This window comes from Sebastes umbrosus, chromosome 11, assembly GCF_015220745.1.
Source record: "Sebastes umbrosus isolate fSebUmb1 chromosome 11, fSebUmb1.pri, whole genome shotgun sequence".
NCBI lineage: Eukaryota > Metazoa > Chordata > Actinopteri > Perciformes > Sebastidae > Sebastes > Sebastes umbrosus.
The window spans coordinates 6351405-6374827 of NC_051279.1; the positions used below are offsets into that span (position 1 = coordinate 6351405).

The 23423-nt window shown below is 40.3% G+C and overlaps 1 protein-coding gene across 2 annotated transcripts; it reads left to right on the forward strand.

The window, feature by feature from the left end:
* Positions 1 to 257: 257 nt before the first annotated feature.
* LOC119497195 (glucocorticoid-induced transcript 1 protein-like) lies at positions 258 to 22519 on the forward strand. 2 transcript variants are annotated; one of them, XM_037785134.1, is made up of 9 exons: positions 258 to 431; positions 590 to 987; positions 6442 to 6590; positions 12634 to 12723; positions 15623 to 15748; positions 16676 to 16813; positions 18827 to 19016; positions 19809 to 19926; positions 20198 to 22519. In XM_037785134.1, exons 2-9 carry the CDS (start codon positions 654 to 656, stop codon positions 20535 to 20537), a joined length of 1485 nt encoding a protein of 494 aa, XP_037641062.1. In that variant the 5' UTR covers positions 258 to 431; positions 590 to 653; the 3' UTR covers positions 20538 to 22519. The 2 variants fall into 2 exon arrangements, with proteins under 2 accessions (XP_037641062.1, XP_037641063.1); XM_037785135.1 differs by having other exon boundaries at positions 259 to 431; positions 15626 to 15748.
* The last annotated feature ends 904 nt before the right edge of the window (positions 22520 to 23423 follow it).

Below are 23423 nucleotides of genomic sequence, written 5' to 3' on the forward strand. Positions count from 1 at the left end.
TATACTGTTATATATATTGAATAAGCATAATTTGGTATATTATAGTATATAGTATTGGTATAAGTATATTTTTACATCTTCATTTTTTTTCCACACACAAAAAAAAACTATACCCACACTAATAAGACATCTCTAACCTGATTGGCTGAAAGCACAATCCATAGACAACATCTGCACCAATCAGCGCTCTTACTGTATAACGCCACCAGCCAATCAGAAGCTCGGAAGCTCTTAGCGTAGCCCGCCCACAGACACCAGCCAGTAGTGAGTCCGCAGCTGCTGTCAGTTAGCCTCAGAGAGTGGACGTGATGGGGAACACAGCAGAGCTGGAAAAACACGACTTAAATGTTTGAAGAAGTATGAAAAACAACTTTTAAAAGTTACTTGAGTAGTGATTAAAGCTTACGACGTTATGTGGTAGTATCTTGGAGGTAAGTTAATACTAAATAATGTGTGTTTTTGTCTCTTTTAGAGCTGAAAATGTTAAAAAAAGGAAGCTAACTTTTTTTTTTTTGTTGCTAACAAGCTAATGTTTATCTTACTGTTCTCCACCTCTCACCACCAAAACCTCCTCCTACTCCTCTACTAGAGAAGCAGCAACTTTTGGCAGTACGTCCTTTCTTAATAGGAATTACAGCCAGTTTTCCAGGAGGATGTCAAACCCCAGTAACTCGCTCCAGCAGCCCAGGGTGAGACGCAGCAATGCGGGCTCTCCAGGCTCCTCCAGCAGCAGCTGCCGTCTGCACCCCATCCGAGCCACCGTGCCCTACCAGCTCCTGCGTGGTGGAGGACCGAGCAGCCCGACGCGGTCCAGCCAGCAGACCCTCCACGGTGGTGGTGGTGGTGGAGGAGGTGGTGGAGCCACGACCAACAGCCGAGGCTCAAGTCCTCCATCCAGCCCTTCACTCACTTCAGGAAATGCTAAGCAAAGACTGTCTCCTGAGAATAAGGACTCCTGTCCTCCACCAGACTCTCCAGTCTCCAGAGGTAACTTTTCTTCTTTAATCTGTTTTTTTCTCATACACATAGGCTGAAAAAAATGCCATATCACCACGTGCTGTTGCTCACTGATAACTTGTCAGGGTAACTTTTTTTTTGCTTACTAGTAGACACAAGTTAGATTATTATATATATGATTATATATTATAATATATATATATATATATATATATATATATGTGTATATATAATAAACTATCCCAGATTTATTTACATCCCAAATTAAATATATGAACAGCATCCCAAGTTTATTTACAACCCACATATCCATCCGGAGTTAAAAAGTAGATATAAACCAACCCTTATCACAACTCTTCTTCAACCATATACCTCCCAATATATTATAATTGTACACAGAAGTTAGATTATAATGAATGAATGAAAGACTTTATTTCGAACATAAAATAAATAAAAACAGATACAAAATAATAAGAGTAATAGTGTCCGAAAAGGAGTATAGGTAGAAGTAAAATTTATATTTCCCTATACCCCTTTCTCACTTCACCTCTAATAACTCATATATCATAGAATGATAATATAATATATAAACTATCCCAGATGTATTTACATCCCAAATTAAATATATGAACAGCATCCCAAGTTTATTTACAACCCACATATCCATCCAGAGTTAAAAAGTAGATATAAACCAACCCTCATCACAACTCTTCCTCAACCATATACCTCCCAATATATTATAATTGTGCAAACAAATAGAATAGAATAGAAAGCTTTATTGTCATTGTATTAAATACAACGAGATTCACAGTTGCCACTTCTGGTCAGTGCTTTAAAACAAATACTTGACAAGACTAAACGAGGCAGATAAAACACATATAACAGGTAAAACACATAGTTGTAAAGCAAATAAAACAGGTAAAGTAGATGTAATAAATAAATATAAACAGAAGTGTTACACTAGAAGTATAAAATATAAAAAATAGATGTAATGTAAACAGAGGTAATTGCACTTGTAAAATAGGTAGGGTAGATGTAATAAATAAAATGGGTTAAATAGTATTTTCTTATAACCTTTTTTTAAGCCTGGAGCAAAGGTTGGCAACTTGATTTGCAAAAAAAAGTTGATGCATTAACTATTTAGCCTATTATCCACTTACACAATTAGGCACTCATAAAGAGAATAGAGTGCATTATTGGCTCTCTTATTTCCTATGGACTTTTGACAGGAGAGAGGGGGAGGAGAGAATTGGCAGAAAAGCATGCTTTCAGTTGTAAAAGGGGCCACGTCAGTCCCAGTAGACAGACACAGTGCTGAGTGAATAGTCAGGTGTTGCTTATTCTGACCTCACTCCATACATACATGGACATATTCAGAAACATATGCTGAGCTTCCTTCACCACGTTGCCTTGCACATGGGTAACAGAGGCTAGCCGCTATGTCGTTTCGTGTCATGCTCAGCTGCTCCTTGGAAAGGGAAATGGGAGACAAACTGAAGGAGTCCAGGCAGCCCTAAATCCGCATTTCCCAGTGTTTCACTAAATCTCATTTATGTGACCGCCTTTTCCTGCCAAATATCGACACTGTGTGCTGGTTTTCCAGACCGGTAGCAGTATCTTTTTGTGTGCCAGAACTGCATTTTTTTGTTGTCTTTTTCCTGTAATCCCTGACAACCCAAAACATACACATAACCACACATTATCTACGTACATTGTGATATGGGAAGTGTCTGAATACAGCTTGCTTTTCCAGTATGTGGAGACAAAAAGAGACTCCTTCTAGTTTAACTTGAGTGGGTATTTCTGAGTTTACATCAGTTCCCCTGAAAAGTACCAAGTATTCCCTCTACAAGGCAGTTCTGCACTTAATGAGATTAGGTCACATATCTCAACACGCCACACAGCAACCACGGTGCACCAGCCCGGATCAATGCTACCTTCATTAGTCACGTTTAATAGCTTCTCCCTCTTATACCTTTTAACCAAAATGGCAGCCCTATGTTTCAGTGCAGGATGGTAGTTATTGTGGAGTTGTGTGTGTGTGTGGAATTTTATGTTTGTGACGTGTTTCACATTCCTCAGTTCTTTGAATGAGATGACCTCCAACCTCCTTGACCAGTGTACCATGCAAGGCAGGAAACGAAGTCTCTTCCATAACAACTGAGTAGGCAGACTTGCCAGGCACGACACATTTCACCCGTGTTTGGCTAGCGTTCGGTGTTGATTTCCCACCCCAGTGGCATGCCACGCATACCTCAGTCCTCTGAGAGAGACGACCTCTAACCCAGGCCAGTGTCTCATGTTAGTGGTGATGATGGAGACTTGACCCGCCTTCATTGCTGTGACCTCACAGTGCAAACACGCCGGAGTGGCCTCAGATGATGACTATGATCAGCAGTCAAAAAAATGCAAACACGATTTAGTCATCTTCATCTTTCATCACAGCAGTTCAGCTTGATGAGACTGAAGCAGGAGGCGTAGCACTTTGTAATTTATCATTCATTGTAGTACTTTGAACCCACTCGCAGACATAATGCTTGCCATTTGGTGGGAAATTCAGTCCAAAGTGCCTCGCAGTACCATCAGCGTTAGTGCCCGACAATGTCACCCTGGTAATGGACTGCACTGGTGTTCGTATCATAGCATGATGATGAAGGACGCAGTGAAGAGTATTATATTCCACATCATGACCTTTTAGGTTCACCATAATGACATCATTCACTTACCACACTGTCCCAACAATGATAGTCCTGCTCTCTGTCAAAGTGCCAGCTGTGCTGAAACAGCCCTGCCTCATTGTCAACCATTCAAACTGCAGAGTAGGACCAAATGTGAAAATGAGCGTGTTGTCCAAATCAAGTCGACTCTGGTGGAACTGGGCTGTGTTTTCTGTAGTTTTATCCGCCTGCACATAACTGACTGTGTAGCATCTGGTTGAATCTTAACTTTGATGTCAAGTTTGTTCATTCTTCTCAGTTATAAAAGTTGGAATCGTTAACTCTGTTGGCATACCCTCCTCATCCATTGAGATGCACTCAAACTAGTCCCAAGCTAACTCATTGTGGGATGTACCCACTGGACTCATTGACTTATGCTAACAATGCTAACAAGCCATTTCCAGACCAGCTGAGGAACAGATGCTGAAGCTCATAACTTTAAAAGATCATGGCCAAGATTAATATCAGTCATACTGTATGAAAGACAGTCCCTGCTCCAACTACTGCTTGCAATTAACACATTTTCTAGCTTGAGCAACTCATGTAGAACATTATTGAAATATGAACTGCAGGTTGGCCTAGTGGTTAAAGAGATTCCTCCATGATAGGTACTGTTTTTATATTTTGATATAGTACATAAACACACAGTATTATAAGTATTTACAGAATCAATAGTCACTTGTATCAGTAGTTTATATAATACAGTAAATAATATAACAAATAATACTCACATTTTGGCAAATAATAAGTAGTATTAGTAGTCATTTCAGTAGTATCAGTATACTCTGACACTGCATCCATTGTTTAGGTTTTCTCATAGCACCCTTTTTAACAATGACCACGTTTGCACAGTGGGCAATTCCATTTTTCATTATTCACTGTAGGTAATTTGAGCAATTACAATAAAATTGACTTGAATTAAATATGTCCAAGTGTTTATTAAAGTGACCGATAAGCCCTAGCAGGTTTAACTTTAGCACAAACTAAAATTGTAGTGTCATTTAATTGAGAAATTCTGAGATACCAAAAGTGATTTTGTTCTGTGATCGCAAGATGAAGCAAAATGTTTCCTTTCAACCTGTGTCGTGCAGCCTTGTGAAAACCTACAGGAAACCATTCTGCTATGGTTTACTGATCTGGACCACGTGTTTGTTTTCACATTTGCCTCTGCTCTACAGTTAATAAACCACCCATTTATCCCCTGGATATGCAGAGACTTTTTCACAGCTTGCCGAATTGCCCGGTGAAGGAAAGTTCTTATTAAAATTCAACCTGAAAATATTCCTTTTAATGTCACATACACCACTCACTTATCCCTGAAATCAGCAGATGGACTGCTTTGATGTCTTGGCTTCTTTCACACTGTTTCTTTTTTCTCATCAGGAGATTATTCTAGTCTGGCAAGTAGGGAGACGATGGAAAATAACCACAATCCCGGTTCTGAGAGCACTGGCTTGGCCTGTATCAATATTGATGGAAATTTAGCCTGGTTCCTTTGTCTACAATGCTTCAGGGAATTTTACTGTAGCCCAGTAAGCTTACTTAGGCAATACCTTTGGGTGGGTAGGCCTGTGTATTCTATGAACAAAGAACAACAATGACCAGCTATGTAGTTCTGCTAGGAGAGGGGTGCCTCATGTAGATAGTTTAGTCAGTGTGTCGGTTTGTGTGTTCATGTTGGAAAGGCCTCTGCCTAAACCTACTCAGACAAGGAACAGAATACATTTTTCCTGATCATCAAGCTCATTCCTTTTATTCTGTCTTCTTGATACAGAAATGAGGGAGCTTTCATTTGCTTTTAGTAATCACACAAACTGCAATTGGGGCTAATAAAGTTAATCCAGCTCTTACCTCAGTCTCATGCTATTCTCAAGCTAATGTCTTTGTGTTTGCATGTTTTGTTTTTCTGTCTTTTTTTTTTTTTTTTTTTTTAAACTGCGTGTCACTGCAGGAATGTTGAGTGGATGCAGGCAGTATTGATGTGCATTGTGGTGTGGTTGTTTATGAGTTCTTATGTGGGTGGTGTGTGCTTAACTGTTCTGGCTCACAGCAGACTGCTCTCATAACATCAGATACTCCTGCTCAGCCATTTACATTTGCTGCAGGGCCTCTGTTCTCAAGCCTGTTTGTTTGCCCTGCACTAATACTTACGAGATTAGAAAAAATGTCCACACTTTGAGAACAGGAAGAGATTGCATGGCAAGGTCTCGTCTCAATAAAACACTGTTAATTGCAGTAGTTAACTGGCGAAGGTGAAGTGTTGATTGATATAATGTACTGTCTCTAGAGATATTATCTAACTTTTTGCAGCCAGGGACCTGAGTAACAATTCATTCTGTGATTGACTGAAATATTTCTATTCTTGTACTGTGAAGATCTACCCACAATCCCTTTTATGCACCCACAACAAGACAGTTACAGAAACTAGGTTAAGGAAACCAACTTATTTTGACAGCAAGACTTGGATTGCGCAATTGCTTTTCATTTCACGATACATGATTATGTAAACCATTATAGTTGTGTGCCACTCAAAATAATATGGCCCCCAGTCCTTGGCTACACATTTGCATTGATGAATTTATTACAACGTGACATTTTAGTTTTGTATGTTGAACTTAGTCTTATTGCCAACATTAGTAAAGTTGGCAAATCAAATTCAAAGATGCCTCAGGGTGTTTTGTAATGTTGCTCAATTATTGTTGACACCTGCATGTGTTTGTGCTTGTGTGTGTCTCATCCTATTTCTTTGTTCTTTCCGAATTCACAGCAGAAAGGTCCAAGTTACAGGTTCGGAGTTCCAGTGCCATCCGGCGGACATCTTCCCTGGACGCCATCACAGGGCCATACCTCACCGGTCAGTGGCCTCGGGACTCCCATGGACCCTACCCTTCCTGTATGAAAGACAAAGCCACACAGGTACATACCATTCAGAAAAAAACACTATCTTGGCTATGGGCCTGATTAGGGGTCAGCGATATCATATTATTCATGATAGGTACTGTGAAGCCGTCTGGGTTTGGGGTCCTCTGCCAAGAAAATTCGAAGGTTTTTGACTTAAAACTACGCAGTTTCACATCGTTATTAACGGTACCAAATGACCGCAGCGTCCATGGTCCCAGGAAAAATAGAAGAGACAAAGCGAAGAGGCGCTAACTCGCACTACAAAGACCACATATGTCGTCTACTTGTAACCAAATTGATCTTATTCATCTCAGCGGGTGACAGTGATTGATTTATTATCACATTGTTCATTTGGTTTGGGGTACTTAATCAGGGATGCCCGTTGCTGCGGCAGAGGAAATTAAGAAAATCAAGTTTGGAAAAGTAAGAGTCAAATGGCTTAAACAGTCATATTCAGGAGGGGTAGTACGAGAAAAGGCTCACTTCATGAGAAACACCAGGATGAACTTAGTTTAATAATCGTGACCTGGAAGTGTTTTACCCAGTAAGGTTCGCATCAAGTTCTTTTAAAGTTTCACAAAGCTAAAATACATTAAAATATCTGAATATGGCCCGTACTTTGACCAGAGTGTCTGATAAATCTCCAAATTCCACACTTACTTTTCATTTCTCACAGCAAATTATAGTAGTTCCCAATAACTGTTGGTTTCTGTCGTAGTAGCCGGTGAAGACAAATTTACAAGCCGTGGACAAATATTTAGTTACAGTAATCTGGTGGTGGAGTCTGCTGTCAATACAGGCCTAATGGACTTTGCTGGAAATATTCCTAAATTCCCTCAGAGCACTACATTTTAATACATTATAACACTTCATAAGAGCTATGCATGGATTTCATATTGAGCCTCACCACAGTATTCCTGGATAGCAGCCCACCCACTAATCTTGCCATGTGACTGATGGCTAAATGCAGTTTTTCTCTAAGAGCTTAATTTTTTGGGGGGTTGTTGGTTTGGGGTGGGTTTGTGTTATGAAAGAATATTGACTATGCATGATCATGACATGGGCTGCTCCCTCTTTGCTGACAGAAGCCTTTCATGTGTCTGAATGAAGACCGCCAAGCCTAATTTACATGGGCTTCATCCCTTTAACCCCTCATTTGCCTCACATTTCTTTGTGTGTAGGCTGAGGAAGTGGTTGCATACAGCCACTTCTGTCTTGAAGTGGCTGTATGCAGAATAAATACCTCTTATTACAGGGTTCCTTTGCAGGCCTGGAAAGATTGGTATGGAAAATCAATTTGATAATTATCTGGTCTTGAAAACTGTTGTTGCAGGAAAGAAACGTCTAGGCATGTATACACAGTGATCTTGTAGACCTACTGTTTTTTTTGGCACATTGTGATATTTAGTTGTTATTTACTTGTGCTATATAGTGATATGGCCATGACCATATTTCCCAGCCATTATCAGCAAAGATCTGATTGAAGGCTGACCAAAATGAAAATCCAGTTTAAGAGATTTATGTCTATCAAAGCTGTTGAAATTTGAGATGGAAAACATTTGGCTATGTTGTAATGATGTGGGAGAGAGTGTGACACACTTAACAATCCTTGAACGATTAAATGCACAAACTCCCCCAAGGATAGTGAGAGACCACTTCCTGTTTAAAAAGCGATGCCTGGGCCCAGCTCTTTCTATAAGACAACAACAGCAGAGAGCAGCAGACAAAAGGTCCCTGGCCTCTTTTGTTGTGCATTGCGCAAGTTCAAGACAGCCTCTCCTTTGAGCTGTTATGTAGCCTTGCATGGAGGTGAAGTTGTTTGCACCTGTCCCCCAGGCTATGGCTGAGTCGAGGAGAAATCCCACTGCTTACCACCTGGCCCTCGTGGCTGCACGGCCCGCCTGCCTTTTGTGTGGGAGTTGAGGAGCAGAGGGCCCATACATATGCTAATCACTGTTCCGGGATAGGTCTGTGTGTTCTAGGCCCTGTGGTTACAGAACACAGAGAATGTCTGTATGAAGATTAGGGCCCTGACACACCAAGCCGACCTCAAAGACCTAGAACCGACAAAGGCAGACTGATCAAACAGTTTGCGTCGCCTCACGTCTTCTGTTAAAAGTTGCACTTGAACATAACACAAAGACTACAGCCGATGACCAGCTGACCACTGACATGCATGTACTTTCTGCGCCTGCGAAAAAACATAACAGAAAGACAAACAAACTAGCCTGCTGTTTTTCACGCCACAGTGAATCTGCTTAAACTGTCTCATTGTAGGCTTGCCGCGGTAGTACGTGTTACACGATGTTCGGACATAGATCGATTGCATTACTTGCCCACCACTAGGGGTGGGAATCACCAGAGGCCCCACGATACGATATTATCACGATACTGAAGTCCTGATACACTCTTAATGTGATTTTAAACATTTTGTGATATGCTGAGTATTGTGATAAGATATATTGCGATTCATTACCTTTTTCAGCTGCAAATTATGCAGTTTGTCAACATTGGTTTTATCTAACAATATTGAGTTTTCACTCTGTTCATCTGTTTTCAGTCACATATCTTGAGGTGGAAGGTCGAGGATTCCTGCCTTCTTCCTACTACCAATCCTTTCCTTACGTTTTCTAGTTTCATATGATACCCGTATCTTCACTAGCTTTAAGACTGAGCCTGCTACAACCTCTGAAAGACAGACTGTCGGATTGTTAAGAGGTTAATAGTTTATATAATAAATGATCGATACTTGATGTCCGTGTATCAATACAATACTGCCACTCAAAATATCGCATTACTATCCTGTATTTATTTTTTTATTTATTTTTTCCCCCTATTCACCGACCCCACAGTCGTTTTGCTTTTCTTTCTTTTTGTCATACAACGGACATCACAATTATAAACTGTCAAGTGTCTGCTCCATATATTTTCTTGTAAAATGTCCGGTGTAATCGGTAATATAGGTGTTAATGAGGGCCTGCCGTTGCCAGATATCCATCTTTCGGCTTGGTGTGTCGGGTCTTAAGATGGATGCACACAATTAACCCTACATTAGTGCTGTATTACATAGTATCTGCCATCACTATGCCCCTTTTTTGCTTCATATGAAAATCTATGTAAATATAGATGAATGAAGCAAGAACAAACAACAAAAATGCTGTCTTAGAGACATTTATCCGTTTTCTGTAATGCTCAGTGAGTTTCAGACATGCACAAGATAACTAGCCAAATCAGAGTGCATGTTTTCCTCATCTCTAAACCCCATCAAATGATAGCAGTGGCACTCTGCTCGCGTGTCTCGACTTGCAATCTAAACAAACCAGCACAAGTTCCACTGCTATTCTATTGAAGCCACAGTCATTATTTCCTGCTTTGGAACAGAGCTGGATTCTTGAGGATGTTGCCTGCATGTAACCCTTTGGGTGGGAATCATAATGGGAAGCAAGCTGCAGGCTACGGTAACAGAGTTTTATCTGCACAGCAGTGCATTATCAGGCACAACACCTGGTACACAAGTCTACAAAGCACACAACTCGGGCCGGAAGTTCAAGAGCTAGCATGATAAAAGGGCCTCTGTGGTAAATAAAGCCGGGTGTTCTTGTTAACAGACAGTTTGTTTGAGGGAACAGTGTCAATCAAAAAAGAGAGCCTCCAGTATTTTTAACTGTCTTGTCTTACTATGTGTACCTGGGGGAGAATTAGGAGTTTAATTGCAAACTGAGATATCACCACAAAGAAAAACATGACTCCTACCTTGACACCTGCCATATGTCAAATGAAAAATTATTAATTTGATTTAAGGCTCATGAGAATGAAGCTACACTTTCAGATGAAGAAAAATACCACCTGTAAATAACTGAACTGAATGGTACTGAATTAAAATATGTCCAGTAATACCACTTTGTCCTGTCAGAGTGACAACAAAGCCCTAGCACGATCCCTCCATTTTTCTGTTGATTCTCAAAAATGATTGTGCTTTTCATTTTAACCAGTATTGCCCAGCCCTATGAAAACCTACACATCATTATCAGTCACTGCCAAATGAAAGTGTTTCACATTTCATTGAGTTACAAGTAGTGGGTAGCATTCCCTATTTGACGTCATTGAACATCTGTGAGAACTTAGTTTTTCCTTAACGGCTAAGTCCACAACTCAATAAAGCCCGTCTGCCCTTTTGCAGCAATCTGCATTTTCTATGAACAGATTAAGCTGCAGCATCAAGTCCCTCAAAGTCTGGCAGAGGCATCAAATGGCACAAGCCATTCCATAGGCCATGCACAAAATGTTAATGCTAAAGGCTAGCTACACATCTGCCATCCAGCGTGGCCAAGCACAGTGGTCCCTTTATGAGAGCACAAGCACCCATTTAATTCGCTGTCCTTTTCTGGGGAAGCCAGCGCCAGCAATCCAGCGCAAACGGCTTCACGGGTGTTCCTCATTATTCACAGTGTGATATTCCATATCATAGGGCAAGGCTTGTGCGTTAGCTGGAGAGCCATAGAGGTTTGTCTGTTTGTGTGGGGTCAGACATAAGGCAGTGTGAAGACACTGACATTTAAGATGTTTCGTACCACTGTGATGGCCATAAAACGTCAGATGTTTGAGGATTTGTTTGAGGACCAGAGGCACTGTTGATCTGCATAATCAGGGGGAAGTATGTGGTTTCAGACAACCCTATGAAACATCCTCAGTCTGTTTCTGTTTTTGCATATATTTACATAACTTAACCGTTTCCTTGTTTATGCAGTAGAGATATAAAAGACGTGTTCAGTGAGACAGAACTGCCTCTATGCTCTCTGCTAGGGGATGTTTTGTATATTAGATGTTTTCTTATTGGTGTACTAATGACACAAAATTTCTCTGTAGACTCGTTGACTTGATATAAGCGTAGCATTGTGCTGTACATATTCTGCCAAATCACAGTAGTGTATATAGGCTAAATTGATATTTGTAGACTCACTATAGGGGAAATGATGGAAACTCCAAGGTGGAAAAGTAGCATCAGCTGCTAGTAAAGTCCTTGTAAATGTCACCTGTGGCTGACAAGGCAGGTAACCATATATTATTTGGTAGCCCTGTAATTATTTTCTCAAACTACGGCTTGTTAAATGGCTGGTGGATTTCGCAATGTACTAGTCACTTTAGCCCGTAGACAAAAAAAATGTTTTGCCCTGCCACAGATGTATTTATCTTAAACTGGCTTTCTAATGGTAGCAATCAAACATGCTATGACTTTTGTTTTTTCCTGTTGAATGTAGTTCTTTCCTCAGGGATGGTATGTCATGACTCTTTTCCTCCTTTTTATTGATTCCAGATTTTCAGCTTTACTTTTGAGCACACGGCACTCATTACTGCTTTCACCCACGTCTTTCTCAACTGGTTATCCAAACATTTGACTTTTAAGGTATTTAGTTGATGCTCACATCCTGAGTGACTACACAATGAGGTGGCACATTGGTGTCTTTATCAAGGACATTTTTTAAGTTTTTAGGAGAGGTCTTTGTATAAGCTTTTAGTTTCCTACTTCTCCTCCATAAGCTTTTATTTACCTTAAATTAATGTATATGTAGGTATAAATGTGTGTGTATCATTCATAATAACTGTATTTTCTTTGTGCATTAATTCATAAAGTGAAAATATAAAATAAATAAGGACATTTCATACCGCACATATCTCTTGATGGGCATATATTCAACAAGACTCAACAAGGACTACATCTGTGACCTTTCAGTTATCTGATCTCTGTAAACGTTAGGCCACCCTGCCTCGTAAACAAATCTCGGAAACTACAGGTTAGTTAATCCTAGGCTTTAAGGGAGATGTAATGTATTCTATTTAGATATCTTTGCACACAATAGAAACTCGTGTTTATGCTCTCGTGCAGGAGTACATTATACTTATCTTTGTGTGCATATGCAACATAAGATATGCTATTTGGTGGCCACAGTGTCGTACAGTACATTTGGAGCACGTATCACTAACATGACTTGTGTTAGAGGAAATAATGTAGAGTTGTGTAACATGTGGTTATGTGTCAGCATGTATTTATGTGTTTCAGACTCCAGGTCTCTGGATTGATGAGGGAGCAGAACAGGGAAGTCCTCACCAGCGGTCAGCCTCCTGGGGCAGCGCAGACCACCTCAAAGAGGTAAATTCACCTGTCTTAACCTCGCTTCACCCAAGTCACAGCTGCTGCTGACAAACACCACAGATGGTGGATTAACACAGTGGAGTAGTGTCAGCAATCTATCTGACACTAAGCTGGGCCAGACTGGTTTAAAACATTCACACAGCCAGTTCAAAGAGCATGTTTTTGTCATTTTTGAGGTTCATTCCATTTATTCAGAATGTGTTTTATTTGTTAGGGTTTGAGGTCAGCCTAAATATTATGCTCCTTAAGGCTGGTTTCCACTTCTGTCTATCTGCTGGGCTTGGTGGCCAACCAGCCGACCACATGGAGCTATTAGGTCTCCAACTCTCCAAACCACAGTCTAAATTTAACCTCCTTCTCCCCTCTGTTTCCCACTCAACTGCACCCTCGCATCTCATTATGGCCTGTTGTTTTTGAGAGACTGTGCAGGAGCTCCCCTCAAGGGTGACACAACCATATTGTTCCCTCTTTAGTTTGCATTGAGTGAACTTATTCAGGGTAATTCACATTACTTAAAAGCCTTATGGATGGTTCTGCAACACAATAGACATTCATATTTTCCTGTTTCCGACACGAGATCTGAAATCTGTGTCATCAATATTTAATTCCAAAATGTTGATGGCACACAGGTGTCTTGGGTTTTTGTTAGTATTGACCATAGACTGTATATAAGAAATCACCGTGATGTCACCCATTGGTTTATGCACTGCTGTTTTGAAGCCACGGGTTTAGCATTTTAGCCATAATTTACTAAATGAACATCATGCTGTATTGACGAAGACTTGAAACTAGCGATTGAGACCATAAACTCATGTTTATAATGTTTACTGAGGTAATAAATCTAGTGAGAAGTAGTAATTTGTTATAGACTTCTATACAACCAAACTTGTTTTTGCAACCAGAGGAGTCGCCCCCTGCTGGCTGTTAGAAAGAAGGCAAGTTTAAGGCACTTCCGCATTGGCTTCACTTTTTAGAACCGGAAGTTGCCCACTGGTATTGACCAGAAAAAACATCATTCAGAGTCTTTTTACAAACTCAAAAGTACACTTTCAAGAATCACCTTTAACCAGACGTAAAGACCAGTATGCAGAACTACATTCCGTACATGACTTCATTTTATGACCTTCCAACGATGGTGTTATTCAAGTTCGTAATAAGTTCAACTTAATAAAACACAAGTATGGTAGGTTAATATGTTTTCAATGGAGCATGCTTTGCCTTTACTTTGTTGACCATGTGTCACCTGGCCAGGCTACGCTGGGCTCATGCTAGGCGCATTAAGTGACAGATCTTGATGCTCAAGAATTAGATGTTATTTGCATTACTATTAAATCGTTAAGATGAGAAAGAAGTGTTAGTTTTTTATTATGAATAGAATTGTACATGGTGTGTATGTAAAAGGGAGACTGGAAGAGACACATTTAAATAGATGCAGCCACAAGGAATGCACAAAACCTATTTCCCAGCTCAGCGGTTTGATCTCATGAAATCCGATTGTTGGAATCAAATTTCATAAATCACATTCAGGTGTAAATGTACACACTACAAGTAGGCCCGCTGGAACAATTTAGTGTTCGACTTTCTGCAGACAGTCCCAGGGCCTTGGCCTGTACGATCAATACAGCCAGGAAAACCTCTCTTTCTCACCCTCTGAGATTACATCGGGATTGCCTGGACTTGTCATTATCGACTGCTGCGGTCACTCAATGAATGTAGCGAACTGTATTCTAGATCTCTAACCTCTGCGATTACATGTGTGGGAGGACATCTATGAAAAGAGCAAGTCTCTTTGTTGACTGTGTTGCCAGGATTACAAGATCAGCATTGAAGACCACACCTTTGTCTGCATAGTACAACTGTGTCTGTTAGACTCACAAAGGGTATCCTGTTTTTAGGTTGATACTGGGCCAAATGCAGAAACACCCATTGACCTAACTCATTTCATCATCAGACGTGCATGGCTGATTTATTATATGCACTATAGTAGTCTGCAACAATATTCACAAGTCGGTCTTTATGGGTTCACACAGTAGCACATATAGTGCCATATTAATGTTGTAAGCCACATAAGACAAAGCCAGCCATCCTAAAAATTATAAGAAAATATAAATTTGGTAAATAGCACAATATTCTTATAAGTGTAGGTTGTCATTGTTCGCCCAGCTGCTGCAAAAAGGAGGAACATCAATAAAAATATCACTATAACACTAAATATGTCAGATCTGTAAAATTATTTTCATATCTTTTCTTGTCCAAAGGTTAAATATGTGAAAGTAGAGCTGCAGCGATAAATTAAATGATAAACAATTAATTGATCAGTTGATTGACAGAAAATGAATCAGCAAGTATTTTGATAGATTAATCAATTAAGTCACTTTTTTTAAGCTATATATATATATATATTCATCTTTTTCTTGTCTTGACTTTATAGTAAATTGAATATCTTTGGGTTTTGGACTATTGGTTGAACAAAACAAAATATTGGAAGACATCTCAAAAAACTACAAAATGCAAGTAGTGGTTGAACAAAATTAAAATGCCTTTATTTGACATGGCAATAATTGTTTAAAATGACCAACGCGTTGCATCCAACATAGGTCTTCATCAGGGTCACTATGAGTCCTTGGGCTTTAGGACTTTGTGACAGGCAGTTTTCGCCGTTTTTTGATGTTTTATACACCAAACAATTAATCAAAAAATATTCGGCAGATAAATTGATTATGAAAATAAACGTTGATTGCAGCCCTACATGGGAGCAAATGTGCTCATCACCTTCTGGCCTCATTCATTTCACTGAAGGAGAACATTTTAAAATGTACATGTTGACAGAAATACAGTCTTCCTAACTGAAATTGTGATCCTGTCATTTGCTGAAGTCATGTTACTTTTCTTCCAGCAGATTGCTAAACTGAGACTGCAGCTGCAGCGCAGCAAACAGGTCAGCCGGCAGAGCAAAGACAGGGAGCACAGCTCACTGCAGCTGCAGCAACAGGCGCAGTATGGCACTGCATGCCAACCGCAGGTGAGTTATTCATGTCGGTACTCATGCCATGCCAAACTGAGTCTCTTTTCAGGTGAAAACATTAACTAACTCTGACTTTGGTGATGCAAGATGTTACCCTGACAGCGGGTATATGATAAGGTAGCTTAGCAGCCAAGCAAAAAACATACAAATTAAACAGATGGTGACCAAACCATATCACAGCTGTTGGAGATAAGCTAACTGAATATGAATATACCAGGGTTAAGCAAGGTGGCTTTCTGCATTATTTGGTTAATGGTATCAAATTATAAATCAGGGTTTTACATTTTCATTTACTACATTAGTTTAAGTTTGGTAGTTATAAAGTTGTAGTTTATCAGCATGCAATAATTATGCAGTCACTATTTGAGGAGTAGGTGTAGAGTGAAAGTGCCGGTTTATTTTTATAGCATGATTTGCATGTGCCTTTTAGGCTAGTGTATAGGCCATATTTGATCACAGTCCAAGTTTATGATGTTGTATGTTGCACTGTGTTTGACCAGTTGTGTCAAAAGAGGAGAGGGAATGTGTCCGGGCATGCCCCGTCCTCTCCTTGTTTGCAGTTCATTCATTAACAGACGCCCAGCAACAGTACACATCAACCACTGTGGGAAAATTAACTATAAACAGAGATATGCTATGCCCCATACCCACATGCGGTAGATCACAATCATGGCTGTGTTTTTGTTCCCTATGATATTTAATCCCACTCCACTAACATGTATTTAAACTGAACGCCTCCACCCATTAAATATCTCATGAAACTGGATCAGCGACAATTCAATACCGCAAGCGGATCTCGGTGCCAAAGAGTCTAAGACATACGCAGTGTTATGTATTTTAGTGCACAATTGATCTGACTTGAGAAGATTATTTTGATTTGTATATAATTTTTCTCTTTATCTTTAAAATTGTCTGTCTTTCCAGTACAAGGGGACTTCATCAGCCCTGTCAACAATCCCTGTGCCAAAATCCTTCATATGCAGGGTGCCGAGCAGCGTGGAGGGAATCAGCCACGAGCTAGAAAATGTGTTTATCAGAGAGGACTGGGAGCAGGGGATACAGGTAGGGATGACTACACACAACAGCAACGAGTCAAGCAGTTTTTAAAGTGTGGTTTAATAATATGTAGCAGTTGGAGTTTGTAAACACACAGCATTCAAAGTTGGCCACTCCTCCTCAGCTCAACTAGCTGAGAGACAGAGAGAGAGAGCAGTGGTGATAAATAAAATAAAATGTTATTTTCTGATTGTTTCCCGGTGGTTATGTTCTAAAACACAAATAGACACACAACTAACCCCGCACACCTCCGCACAATCCTGCGGGAAGGTGCCGAGTTGCCGGATTTTGAATGAATGCAGCCGAAAGGCAGGCTGTCCTCCTTGCCTGGTGTGTGTGCCTCGGTCAAACTTACACACCGATAGCAACGAACAACCACTGCACACAGCAGAGGAGAGGAGAGGAGAAGAGAAGAGCAGGGGAACTCACAGTGATGTAACAGACCCGTTCTCATCCGTCAAATACAATCACAAAGCATCTAAAGGGGGACTTGTGCACATCGATGTATAGCCTAATGCTTTTGCCTTGGTATCAGAAGCCGAGGGGCGTGACAAAGCAGCGATATTTGACCACCTGAACGGGCTGCACACCCTGCTTGCTGTTATTGGCTGGGGGTTACACCTCCACGTGAGGCCCAGAGGCCCCGAGTAAATCAAAATAAGAAAGGAGAAGACACAGGCAGAAGGCAGGGTCTCTGCAGAAACAGACACCGCCACACACTTCTAGTGGGGAATAAGTGATGCTTGAGCGGGATTATTTTTGTATCAGCCTATACATTGTTTTTACGAAATTGTTGCATATTATACCTGTAAGCCTTATCTTTTGTACCAATTGGTTTATATGTCATATCGTACAGACTGTAAATACGAGCAGCCAAGTGGGGAAAAGTTGTTCATCGCAGCTTCCTAGTTTTGATTAAGAGTAGGAATTTCTGACAGCTAAAATATATCTCTCTTTCTGAATCTAAAAGATTACTTTATTTATTTATTTATTTTATTTGGTAATGTTTGTTGATAAAGGAGTGAAATGGGCCTATATGTTCAAATTTAATTACTTTTTCAAATCCGAACATTCAAACTATGTATGTTTTAGCCACAAGACTACATTCACAAAAACAGTAATTTTACCTCGCAGATGGACCCACATTTTAAGAAAACTGAGATTTATTTTTCCTCGACATTGGTCAAACTTTACGTTTATTTATATATATATATATACTGTATGAATATGCTTATGGTCAAAAACGGCTTTTTAGGCTATGCTTAAAATTTATGACATGCACGAACACAGTCTTGTAAAGTCACTTGCAGCATTGTGCACCATACTGTCTTGACAGTAAGACGTGCATATATTCTCACTCACACTGAATTAAATTGCTCAGAGGCGAGGACACCCGTAAATCCTGTCTGATGTGGGGTAGTGAACCTTGGCAGGTCCGTAAAACTCCCCTCTTAGAAAGTCACAGACACACACACACACACACACACACACACACACACACACGCACACACACACACACACACACACACACACACAGTTTAAACACACATATAAACATACGCAGGACTACAGATTTACTGCCTGCTGTGCACCAAGCCCTTTTTCTCTCCAGCCCTCCCATTTGAATCAGTTGTGCCAAAGCACATCACACTGTTCATCTACTGTCAAGTATTACCATCTGGTGTAGTGTTTGCTTCCCCAATTGCCCTTTAAGCAGAGAGACAAACACGCCGGAGTCTCTTCAGTTCCAGTCATTCTTAGATTTACGATATTTTATCTGATGCTCTTAACCCAGAGTGACATCACAGTTAGTGAGCAGGTAGCTGTTCAGCGAGTTGCACAGGAATGCTTCAACAGTTCACATGTGTTTTTCAAGGACACATTTCCTGTTATGGGTGATTGAATGTAACCTTTGAGTTATGATTCTCTAAACGCTAAGCGCCGCCACTCTGACATTTTAGGATCCATGTACGTTAACGCATGACCTCTCACCACCTCCTCCGCACTCTGACCTCACAGACCATGGATGTGGTGGATGGCCGCCGCGCCCCCTTCCCTCCGCATCACTACAGCAGCAGTGGGGACACACGTGACACGGACACGCAGGCCCCTTCAAGTGGTGACTCCAGCCCGTCGCCCCGCCCCTGCAGCTCTGACCACGTACACTCTCCTGATGGAAGCCCGTGCTCTGCAGAGGAAATCGACAAAGGTGTGCCTTTTTGTTTGACAGATGCAGCTGTAGAGGGGAACGTTGCTGATTTTATACATGATAGTCTGTTTACAGGTCTTGAAGTGTGGATATCTGCAAGTGATGTCACTTGAGTCAGCATTGACTACAGGTTTTTGAAAATAAATATAAAAAATCTGGGGGTTAGAAAGAAGTGAGCTTCCCAGACCTCTGCAGCCCGCTCCTCATCTCTGCTTGACGCTACATTACCTGATTCTCTGACCAAACTGTCAGCGGTTGAGTTGCCTTGTGGGTAATGTAGGAGCCAGGTTTTAACAAGGAAGAAGAATGCGTGAAATAAAAACCACAATAGGAAAACGAGCAGTAAGAGCTGATCTGAGGTCCGCTGTCCACCTGACTTGTGATTGGTCGAAATCTCCCGTCACAGGCTAGATTTTCTAAAGCCTGAAAACAGCCATGAGGAGGTGCAGAAGTCTAGCTATCTCTCAGATAACTTGAATTACAATATGCTGAAAGGTTATTATTAAATTTTTGCCCAATGACGCCAAAAACCTACTGCCTACTGCCACTTTAAGTAAAGTTCTTGTACGGCAGCTTGGGTTTTAACATTTGAGAAGTTTGGCTTCTTTTGTTTAATGAAAATGGAATGTTTATATTGCATAAAGCATGGTACTGAAACAGTATTAATTTAGTGTCCGTACAGAAACTCGTATTGGGAAGTGATACACAGCCCTACTCGAAGCACATTGCAGCGTCTAATCAATAAGTCTTTTTTTTTCCTTTTTCCTTTTATATTCTTTACTGTATTTCCAGACATTTGCAGTTCTCCTCTCCCCAAGTTTGCCACATCTCCCAAACCTAACAACAGCTACATGTTCAAACGGGAACCTCCAGAGGGCTGTGAGAGGGTCAAAGTGTTCGAGGAGATGGTGTAAGTATTTTTTTTCATTTTACAATCTGTTTGTGGTTTCTAAATGTACCCTGTGTGAGCACTGAGTGTACTGATTATTAACAGAAAAACAAACAATAGATACGGTTTACTGTACTATTTCATGGCTCCTGTTCGAGGATAGTACAAAGCCAACAAGCTTATTTGCATTGAACAGCTGTGTAGGATAAACAACTTGCATTTAATCAAAACTGTCAAATAAATAGAAAATAACAAGCAAAAGTACTGAGCTAGACTTTTTTTTTGTCTTCAGATCCGGCAAATCAAAAGGCTTCCCGCTCTTCTCGTGCCCTGACAAAAACAAGGTGAACTTCATTCCCAGAGGCTCTGCCTTCTGCCCCGTCAAACTCCTCTGCTCCTCCCTCTTCTCCCCCGTCATTCCCTCATCCTGCTCCTCCGCCAGCCCCGGTCTCCATGGCAACGACAGCCCAGGGCCTCAGGTGACCCCAACTCTGCCCACTGCACCACTAGCTACCTTTCCGGCCTCCGCTGACTGGAGCACCGACACAAGCACAGGCGTAAACACAGATAACCGCACAGATAGCCAGAGCCCCGACACAGATGGCGCAGCACAAGTTCTCCTCACCAGCTAGTCCTCAGGTATTCATAACCAAACCACCTACGGCTGAAACTTTACAGCTAGTCAGGTGGTATGGCTATAAAACAAACAAAAAAAAAAAAAGAATAAAAAAATCCTTGCACTCCGTTAATCCTAACGTTAGCCAGCAGGGAGTGCCCAAGGTGTAGAAATGACAAACACAAAGTATGATAATGGCACCAGCATTCTGCTGCACAAGCTTGATTGTTTGGTCATTGTCCAGACTTAAGAGTGTGCTGACCTTGGGCACCGCCTCCCTTCACCCATCACTAACCCAGCCTTCTCTGTACCGTGACAACACACATAACAAAAATAACTTTCTTTTTCAAAAAAAAAAAAAAATATATATATATATAAATTACTGCTCAAATGATTGTGTTACGTGGCACTGGCAGTTTTATCAAGATAAAATTAAAAAGGAAAAATCTTTCACAAGAGACAGCTATAAGGTATCAGAGAAACACATTCTACTCATGTTATCTAACCAGCTTCTTGGCTGTTCGGTGTTCAGCTAGCTAACAGCTAAAGTACATATACGTAAGCTTTTTGACAGGATGGGAAATGCTTGATTCATGTATTTAGCATATCAGGATGTCTTACAGTCAGAACACATTGCCCCCACATTAACCACAGGGTTTGCACTTGTTAAGACATGGCTCAGAATGATACAGACCATGGCCTATTTTTATTTGTTTATTTTAAAGTATTTGTAGCACAATGTCTTTGTGAAACCAGCAGTTGCTTGAGTGCTCCACCCAACAAGCTTACAAGCCGAGACATAGATCTGCTTTTCTAGTCTGATCACTATTAATTAGCTCAACACAAAAGGCAAATATCAGATGTTTTTCAGTGACCAAATAACCAGTAACAAAGCACACAACTTCCCCCATTGCCGTGTTTTATTGCCCCACACTACACAGAACAATAACTCAGGTCATGTGGAATGTACTTGCTTGGACTATGTTGCCTTTCCCCAGTGTTCATGACTTTCTTCTACAGAAAGACTTTTGTCTTTTGCAGAAATGCTTAATTTGTTTTTTCCCTGGAGAGGGAATTTATTACGGACCGATTGGTGTCACATCTTGTGACAGATGACTTTTGCGTTAACCCGTTCAGGTTAGAGTTTCAGGTGCTATGACACATTCCAGAGATCGCCGTTGCATAGGTCAACCGTGAGTACTTGCGCGTAAGCGGAACTATAGCTACATAAGCTACACCCTCCCAAATTGAGAAGTTGATAGATATGTTGTTTGTTTCTCCCCTTTTGTTAAATATGTACCAAAGCAGGCCTGTCATATATTTGGGACACAAGAGGAACCCTTTTTTGTGCCAGAAGAAGAATGTTTATGTGCATTTCGTTAAGTTTATAAACAGTTCAGCGACATATAAACACTGGTTCATAGTGTTTCAAAACACAGGCGGTAATCGTTGAACCAAGCCTAAGCACTTACTTGGAAGTGAGATGATAATCACTATTTTTATTTTAGACCAATTTGTAAGTTAAAACAATCAGAACTTGAGTGTGCAATTGATTTTTTGTTTGAAGTAAAGCTACACTAACATTTTTGTGGAACAGTTTTGCTCAATATATAGATCGAACCACATGTGCCCTAACGTTACCTGCACAAGTTGTATCTCCAGAACATATTTAAAGATAAAAAAAACAAAAAAACATGACTGATTTAGACATGTTAGCGTTGAATGAGAGACATAAACTAGTAAATGTTTCATTCCAAAACGTGTCTATTAAGCCACTTGCACACATAAACACAAATGTGAACAATATGCAACACATTCCACACATTAAGTTGAAATATGCTCTCCTGCTTGCAGCTCCAAGAGTTTCAATCATACCAATTTTGATTTTATTCATAAGCTCATTGTGCAGTGCAGTTGAGATGATTCAGTTCTCCTGTGTATTACGCATTTTTATGTAGATCTTGTGTGTGTGTTTTTCAATAAAGAAAACAAAAAAAAGTCTCATTTTGAATTGGTATATAATCTTGTCAAAGATCATGGTAAATGGACTTGGGCTTTTCTAGTCTTCCGACCACTGAAAGTGCTTTACACCACATGTCAGTATTCACCCATTCACACACACATTCATACACTGATGGCAGAGGCTACTAAGGTGCCACCTTTGCCCATCAGGATCTAATCTAAATACTCATTCACACACCGATGGCTATGCCTTTGGGAGCAATTTGGGGTTAAGTGTCTTGCTCAAGGACACATCGACATGTGACCTGGAGCAGCCGGGGATCGAACCACCGACCTTCCGCCCGTCATAGAAAGACACATCGACTAATAAGATCAGTATTCAGAAGCATGGCATTTATACACAAATAGGAGTCAAGATAAGGCAATTGATGTATTTGGTTATGATTTTAAATATTAACAAATGTCACATGGCTTGAACATCAAAAATAACACAAGGCTAAGAAGTTGCAGCAAAATTCACAATTAATATACATTATAAGGAATCAAATAATAGTTATGATGAGGTTCTATATTGTTGATTTGTGATTAGATTAAGGCGTTTACTCTGACATTATGTTCAATTTATGCAGCATTGTAGTCAAAATCAGTATAACATGATTGTATTTTCATGAACTTTGCAGTTAGTTAGTTTGTCTCTGAAAACAATCCACTTAAAACTGCATGTATTTCCCATGAAAGCCAATAACTGAGCTAAATAATGTCCAAATGATAAAAAATATATTGATGGAAAACCTCACACTAATATAAACGCATTGTTCATTCAATCACACTTTTACTGGATAACAAAACAAGGCATGCAACATGCAGTAATAAATAAATGATATGTGTATTTTATATATATATTCAAAAGGGGTACACTAATACAGCATGTAGCAAACAC

Coding starts and splice junctions, on each gene's coding strand:
- LOC119497195 (XM_037785134.1), top strand. CDS start 654: ATGTCAAACCCCAGTAACTCGCTCCAGCAGCCCAGGGTGAGACGCAGC. Junction 12,724..15,622: donor GCGCAGACCACCTCAAAGAG/GTAAATTCACCT, acceptor CTTTTCTTCCAG/CAGATTGCTAAACTGAGACT. Junction 19,017..19,808: donor TGCAGAGGAAATCGACAAAG/GTGTGCCTTTTT, acceptor CTGTATTTCCAG/ACATTTGCAGTTCTCCTCTC.